The sequence below is a fragment of the Jatropha curcas genome, chromosome 2 (genome assembly GCF_041381405.1).
Source record: "Jatropha curcas cultivar XTBG-Jc1 chromosome 2, XTBG_Jcur_1.0, whole genome shotgun sequence".
Taxonomy (NCBI): domain Eukaryota; kingdom Viridiplantae; phylum Streptophyta; class Magnoliopsida; order Malpighiales; family Euphorbiaceae; genus Jatropha; species Jatropha curcas.
Window position 1 is genome coordinate 24,079,702 of NC_143152.1, and position 8,608 is coordinate 24,088,309.

General features: G+C 29.5%; 1 protein-coding gene across 1 annotated transcript; it reads left to right on the top strand.

Moving 5' to 3' along the window:
- The first annotated feature begins 5,933 nt into the window (after positions 1–5,933).
- LOC105636364 (putative membrane-associated kinase regulator 4) lies at positions 5,934–7,260 on the top strand. Its single transcript, XM_012219623.4, has one exon. It carries the CDS (start codon positions 6,039–6,041, stop codon positions 7,083–7,085), a length of 1,047 nt encoding a protein of 348 aa, XP_012075013.1. The 5' UTR covers positions 5,934–6,038; the 3' UTR covers positions 7,086–7,260.
- The last annotated feature ends 1,348 nt before the right edge of the window (positions 7,261–8,608 follow it).

Here is an 8,608-nt window from a genome sequence, read left to right on the forward strand (position 1 = left end):
TCCAAATTGATATAAATTCAAGAGATAATTTTTCCTCTAGATAAAAATAGTGATGATCGTATTTTTTTATATAACAAATACAATTTCTGAAATCTCATAATTTAGAAATTAATATTTCAATTTTAAAATTTAGAAAATTTCACAGATTTTATAGTAAAAAGTTAAAGGGTAATTATTATGTAAAATATATGTAAGAATTTTGGTTTTCAAAGTCCCAACATTATAATTTTCTTACACCAATTTTTTGTTTCTCTAATATAAAAATATAAAGTATTATTTCTAGCCTCTTGATTGGAATTTTTGGAATAATTACATATCTCCCAATAGCAATGATAAAATAATAATAAAATAAGCATCAATTACAAAATAACTAGGGAGTATTAATCTAGCCACTTGGAGAATCTAAATTGATGACGCATCTCCTGTTAACAATAACAACAACAATCACCCCAAATCAATTATAAATCATCCCAACATATATAGTATTATCCAACAACACTTATAATAATAGTAAATAAATAAATAAGATGATAAAGAGTGGATAGAGAAGTTATGGGTGATTGGCTAATGACAATTATTACTTAGATGATTTTTTTTTTTTTTTTTTTGTCAATTAAACTTCAGCCAAACAATTGTCCACTCATGTTACTTTAATTGTAATTTTTTGTGTAACTAATAATCAACAATTGCATACTTCGTTCTAAAAAATTATATAATCTTAAGTAGGGATGGAAGCGGGGCGGGTATCCGCGATTAAGCTATCCGTCGTATCCGTTTAAAATTTTATTACTTTTATCCATGCCAAATTTATTTAAAATACTCTTAAATGGATAGAGTATTTATACATTTTAAACTATCTAAATCCAAACTTATTTAAATTATATTTTTTACTAATCAATGAGTAAGATACCCACGAGTACCAATAGCCAAAACTGTTTATTATAGTGGGTAATAGGTGGCGGGTACTCAGAGTCTAATATCCATATCCTACTTGTATCTATTGCGAGTTGTAATTTTACCGTCTATATCTGTCTAAATCCATTTATAACTATCCGTACCTTTATTAAATGGACCAAAGCAGATACCTTAAAATACACATCTCAATTCCATCCCGAAACTTGAGGAGATCTATAATCATGATCTCATGTTTCAAAATTAGGCGTGGAGAATAATTTATAATGCTAACTATGGAATTAATGGTAAAAATCGAAAGTCATATAGAAAATTGGTCAGATGCAATATGCATATAATATTGAGAGTCCTATACTCATTGTTACATAATTAATTTTAAATAAATTTTATAAGATTTAGATTTTAAAAATATGGTTAAGATCTTGTCATTGGAAATTCAACTAATATTATTATTTTTTTGGAAATAATTACTAATGAGTTAGCATGTGAGGAAGGAAGAAATGTTGTGTTGCAAACACTTTATCATTAAGTCAAAGAATTAGATTTTTAATTTAATACAAATGATTGAAAATAAGAAATCTAAGAAATCTAAATATAAAGTGATATTTTAGATTTGTATGTGCAAATGAATATTAAAAAAAGGAAAAAAATATAATTAACTCTTTAAAATATATCTAAATTAATACTATAATGCTTCACTTTTGAGAAATAATTATAATATTCCTAATTTTGACTTTTTTTCATTATTGGGTCATTTCGTCTAAAAAGTTAATATTTTCTCTCTAAATAGATATACTTTTGAACATAATATACTCACTTTTTGAATGGAAAATGCTAATCATTTGGTAGAAGGGTCAATAATGAGTAAAAGTTAAAGATATCGTAACTATTAATTTTTCAAAAGTAAATGATTTTAAATATTAATTTGAACATAATTTAGAGTTCGAGTCATATTTTATTCAAAAAAATTAAATTCAATTGATCCCTTGCAATAGCCATATTTATCTCTACCACTTGCAGTCACATTAATATTCATTATGATTCACAACATACATAAGTGGATGACAAAGTGAATGTGAATTATTAGTTATAGCATAATGTATTAAATGACATTTTTCCCCTCCAAACTAATATGACTTCCCAATTTTGCCACTTCAAATTGCTTAAATGTTACATTATTCATTTGAGAATTGCGTTTACTTTAGCTAGTGCAGTTGATTTAAAATGCGTTTTTGATAGAAAATATAAAGAGAACTTGATTTTTTTTTTTTTTTTTTTTTTTTTTGCAAAAATTCGAAAGGTACAATCATTGGACTTGGGAGGACAGAATGGACAGTAGGAAAGTCTGAAGTGTTACCCAAAAGATAAAAAAGAAAAAAAATGGTTAGGTACCTTACATCTGCTCAGTTTCCAAAAGTGATGCCAGTGATGCTTAGCAATAGCATTGAAAGCTTTTTCCATCTTTTTGCAGTCGCATTTTTCAGCTTTCACGTCTGCTCACTAACCAATCATGCAATTGCGTGACCTTTTTTACACCTCATCCAAAAGCTACGTAAAAAGAAAATAAAAGCTGATAATTGCGGGAAGCCAAAGAATTAGTAGCCATAAGCCAGCACAAAGCTCTGTTGCACTGAGCCACAGCAAGTGGCTGATCACGTGATGCTCATTTCTCAAATATATACATATAACCAGACAAAACCTATAGCCTGCAACACAACGCTGTGTGTCACAGTAAGTAGTATAACTTGCATGGTACTCTTGTTACGATGATTAATTGATATATAGAGCTCTTTCTTTTTCTTTTTTATTTTTTTTAAATCATAAGTTGATTCATATGTCGAATTTCGGTTCGTAAATTTACCTTTAAACTTTATAATTAATTAAATTTGAATGGTTGATTACGTACATACGTCTGCTTAACTCCTCACTCCATTATTTGGAGCTTATGAAATATTTGGAGCTTTCTACCTCCTCAAGTGTGAAATATTTGGAGCTTATGCTTGTTGTTGGTGAAGTCAACACTAACATCCCTGACTTACAATTCCAAAGATTACAATATAACTAATAAGTTAAGCAAAGACCTCACCTCATTTTGACCGAGTCAAACTAGGGCATATATAAATAATATTCAAAGCCATATAGGTAATATAAAATTACTAGTACATAGCCCATAAGTGCAGTCCTTGGAAAATTAATATTAAATAAAATATACCTTAGAGATATGGGCTGCCTTTTGAAAATTTAAAGTTTTGTTGCAGAGGAATCTGTGAAATGTTGGAGATATGAACAAAATAATTCCATTTTTTACAAGACTACAAGTTTAGTCCTATATTAAAAACAAACTATTTACTTTTGTTAACAAATCCATTGTCTAATATATATATTTTTTCCATTACATCACAAATGTGTAAATATACCATGTTTCCACTTAAAAATTTTTGACATACAGAAAAAAGAATCTTAAATAGATGAAAGTGGTTCATCTGTAACTAAACAATATATGTAAAAAACATGTAATGTAGTGACAGTGATCCATTGAGGACTCCAAAGTAGATACAGCACCCTGCAGCAAATAGGATATGATAATCTGAAGATTTGATCCATCTTTATATGTGTATATGAATCCGAAAATATTTTTAGCACAATTTGTATCAGGTCCAATATAAGTAAAAAAAAAAAAAAAACTGAATGTCCTTAAAAATTTTTTAGCAGTTATGTATTATTGATGTTACACTAAGGATACAGATTGTGTCGTACACAACTTATGTCATTTAACAAAGCGCTCTCTCTCTCTGAATATATATAAAGATATTTTGGTTCTAATAGCATCCATCTATATATCATTTTCGTGAAGACTGTTGAATGCTTGAATTATGTTATGTGTAAAAATAAAAATATAAAAATAAATATCTATATATGCATTGAACCTTTCAAGAAAAAGGAAGAGCTAGTTTATATATATACACGTATATATAGGTAGGCAGTGTCAACATCTTGTGTTCTAATCTTATATGCATGAATGTTGAATGTAAGGTATTAATAACTTATAGCAGCCAATCAAAGCATGAATGGATGAAGAAAAAGAGCATAAATCCATGTATGCCTTGCTCCATCTTCCAGCTAAGATATATGTATGTGTGTGTCCGTGCATAGCACCATTTGATATGGATTTCTCGAAGCTCAGGTTATGTTCAGTTCCTCACCACTTGTATTAAGGATAAGACTTGTCTCCGCTCTCGATGTATGGGTGATCCTATTACCAAACCAATAAAAAAAATGTTTTAAAAAAACCATTTTATCATTTTTTTTTTTCTCTCAATATAGCCCGTATCGGCAAGTCTTTCAATTGATCAATTTTAAGTCTATCAAAACAGACTTCTTACTCGTTTGCATTTTGTATTTCTCAATGTTCAAACTGAATCTAATTCCATTCTAATTAAATATCAAATTGAAATTGATTCATAGTTCCACGGATACGAATTTATGTACAGTAGGACATATTAAGCGCTAATTTGATTGATTTTCTCTATTAATTAATTAATTAATACAATCTAAAGTATAAAAATTTTTAATTGCTTAAAAAACTTCTACAAACATCATCTAAATAAGTTACTATCGTTATACTTAAAAATACATTAGTCAAAATTTCTATTTTCAAAATTTAATTATATTATCTCTTAATTTTATTCTTTTTATATTATTTAATCATTATATTAACTTCACTAAAATTTACTTTTTTATATAGTTTTACATGCCACGAGAGGCAGAGCCTGTTAGGTTTTCTCAAATAAATTTTGTCCCCTATGATTTTTATTTTTTAAAATATATATCGATAATCCACTGTTTATTTTTATTTTTGGCCGCTTCAATATTTAAATTTCAGCTATGCCCCCTCACGCCATTTTGTCGATTAGAGAATGAGAATGAGAATGATAGTGACATTTTATTAATTAAAAAAATAAATGAAATTACTAAATAGTATAATGAAAACGAAATCAATAATTATAATTAAATTTAAATTTAAATAAAAATACATGTTTTAAACAATAATTCACTCTTAAAAAATTTGGATGAGGTTGGGCCAAAAATATTGTTCTCCATTTAATCCAATTAGACTCTTAATCCAAATTTTTTTATTGTTACAGTCTCGATTGAACCAAAGTTCAGAAATTATTACACATGAGCGAGTCAAACCCAATTATAAAATATTCAACATTTTTAATATTCATTACCTTAAAGTGGACTTTGGAAAATTTTCAAATTCAAATGGTCAGAAAGGTTCAAATTGAAGTTGAATATAAAAATCTTTTAAGTATAAATTTAAAATCAATTTACCATTAAACGGATTTAGTAGTGTTGTAATGAGATAAGAAATCAATAATTAAGACATAATAAATCTCTCCTTGTATGCATAAGAACCGTTCAATTATTTTTGGCTGGTCAATTTCTAAACCGTAAAATCTAACTATATATATCCAACAGGAAAATTCTAATGGGATGATTCAAAATTACATATCACCATTTATATTTTCCTGTCCCTAATTAGGAATATTCCATATCAATATAAACACGTCAAATGAGATTTTTTAAGTTAGGTCACTTTCTCAGGAAGTAAAAAGAATCAGAAATGTAATAAATAATTAAAAATAAGGAATTTTTTTTTAAAAAAAAGGTACCATCTTAACGGCTTAACCCCACATGCAAACCAATCCCTCGCCACAATCCAAAATCTTTTTTACAATAAAGATAAAAGAAAAAGAAAAAAAGGCAAGCATATGAGCTTTTGATGCCAGAAGGGAAAATCCATAACTTTTCCTGACATTTTATTTATTTGGAACCATTCAACATATATATATATATATATATATATATATTTATATATATATATATATATATATATATATATTAAACTCCAAAGTGAAAAAACGTTAGGGAAAAAAAAAAACTGACATTTTTTTGTGATAAAATTTTACTTTTCTCATTTGGTTCCATCACTTTAAAAGATGCTCTGCTTCACTCTTCATCCTTCATAATCATTTCTTCACAAAGAAAGATCGAGAGAGAGAGAGAGAGGGAGAGAGAGAGAGAGGGAGAGAGAGAAAGTATAGTTTTTACATATAAATGAGATGGGCATAGACCAAAGCCAACCTTCCCCTTCTTCTTCTTCTTCTTCTTCTTCATTTTCATGTTACTATGTAGATAATGAATACATTGACATGGAATTGAGCTCCTCTAAAAATTTGTTTTGCTTCTCACCACAAAGCAAAGAGTTTGAGTTTCAAATGTCTTCCATTAATAATGATAAAGAAGTCATTTCTTCCCCAGCTGATGAACTATTCTACAAAGGCAAACTCCTCCCTCTCTACCTCCCTCCTCGCTTACAAACGGTTCAAAAACTCCTCCATCCCTCCACCACCGCCGCCGCCGCCACCGCCAATAACAATAAATGTGATTCTTTTCATCAAGAAAATGGATATTCTTTTAAAGAAAACTATTCTATTACTCCTTTTATTACTATTCCTACCTCCACCAACACCACCGCCACCCCATTGGAATCTTTCAATATTTCACCTTCAGAATCTAGTAGATTTAGTGGTGAACTAAACCCAGATGAGTATTTTTTTGAATTATCAACTGAACGTAATAGCTTCAATAAGAGTCCAATAAAGAAATCTTGGTCCAGGAAGTTAAAAAAATCTTTACTTGGTCAAAAGCTTAAGGCTTCAAGTGCTTATTTGAAGTCTCTGTTATTTACAAGGTCCGGTTGTGCAGATGAGTCTTCTTGCATTAAAGCATCAAGAAATTCTGATATCTTTGAGACTACAGATTGCTTAAGTAAGCACATAAAAGTAGCCAAGAAAAACTATTCATTTGGCGAAACACTAATGAAAAGAATTGAGAAAGAAATGAGTGCAGATATTTTTCATAGTCAAAGAAGGTCTTTCTCTGGTGTGATTCAACGACATTCGACGAATAAGTCATTGTCTTCTAATTCATCTGTGTCGTCTTCATCGTCATCTTCTTTTTCATTTAGTTCTTCAAGTGGGTTTTGTGATTTACAGTTGCTTAAAAGAACTGGCAGTGTTAATTCAGTGACAGAGAGTTCAATTGAAGGAGCAATTGCTTACTGTAAAAAATCTCAGGAAGCAGTTGTTTTGTTAAAGAAAGATTAGTGCAAATGAAGTTACGGTTTATGTCATTGGCTGTTTAGTAAGAGAAGGTTATTGAGATGGGCATCTCATAATTTGTTATTGAACATTCTAAAGCAAGCTGTGTGATTTTTAGAAAGTTTATTGGTTAATTTCATTGTATATTATCAATGTCAAGATAATTCTTCTGGTTCTTTAATTACTGGAGGTTTTCATCTTTCTTCTATTATTTATTACTTGCACAAATTAACAACTTGAGAGCAATGATTATGTAGTTATTACTTATTTCCAGTAAGATGGATCCAAACTGTACTATTTTTTTAAAACCAGATTGTATTTCTATTAACTACAGAGAGTTTCCCCTCCTTTTTTATTTTTATTCAAAGGGGAAGGAAAAATGAAGGTTGAGATTGAGAAGACTAAAAATTTTTTGATCAATAGCTCTTGGGCTAATGCCTAATGATACAGGAAAATCTAGCTATATTGATTATACATACAAAAAAAATTGAAACACAATAAGAAAATGAGTGTTTATGCAAAAGGACAAGTACCGAGGGACAAGAGAAACAGGTGGGGACAGTCCGCTGCTTTAAGTTGAAAATTTTTATATTTTTTTATTATAAAATGACGAGTTTTTAATTTTTGAAAGTGCTTTATGGCTTCTTAACTCTAGAGTCTGAATTCGTCTATGGATAAAAATCCAGCAAATTGACATCGGATAGTCGAAGCAAATAAAGATACGAATGTCTTTTGAATAATAATAATAATAATAATAATAAGATAAAACAACAATAAAGAGCGACAACAATAGATATTAAACATGCTGAAAGATATTTTTGGCCAAATGCATACTTTCTCATGCACTTTGCAAAAAAAATCTGAGGACCTCTTGGATTTTGCGAATAACTCAACGTGCCCTTAAAATTATTTTTTATATATTTAAAATGTCTTTTGCCACGTTGGATAGTAGGATTGAGAAGCTCGTGAATTGCACTTGTGCCTACATGGCAAAACAGAGAACAGATGGCAAAATAATTTGCCATGTGGGATGCCATGCAAAGGTTGGTTATTGTTTCCCTCCAATGTAATAATTTTTATTTTTTCATTGTTATTTTTTGAAATATTGTGGAGAGACTTTCCATTTTGCTCAATTACCGTTTGAGAGAGAGGGAGAGAGAGAGTACAAAGTGAGATCTGGGGAAGAAGAAGGAAGAATCGCGTCAAGGCTGAAGGGTTTCTCGCATTGGCAAAGCTATGTACTTCTTCACCACCTCAGTTTTTTGTTTCATTAATGGCGTTGGTTTCTAGGTTTGAACAGTGACAATGAAATTAGCGGGGTGTTAAGTAACGGAAAGAAATAGTGTAAAGTTAGGTTTTTTTGAAAATAAGAGGAATGAGTTAGGGTTTTTTGGAGAAAAAAGTCAGTAGCTGAGGAATTGATTCCCTTTTGCTGACATTTTTTGTTTTGATTTGCTTAAACATGAACTTTATTTGCTGAATCCTCCATGTGTTAATATCCCCCCTTTTCCCCATTTTTTTATTCTTAA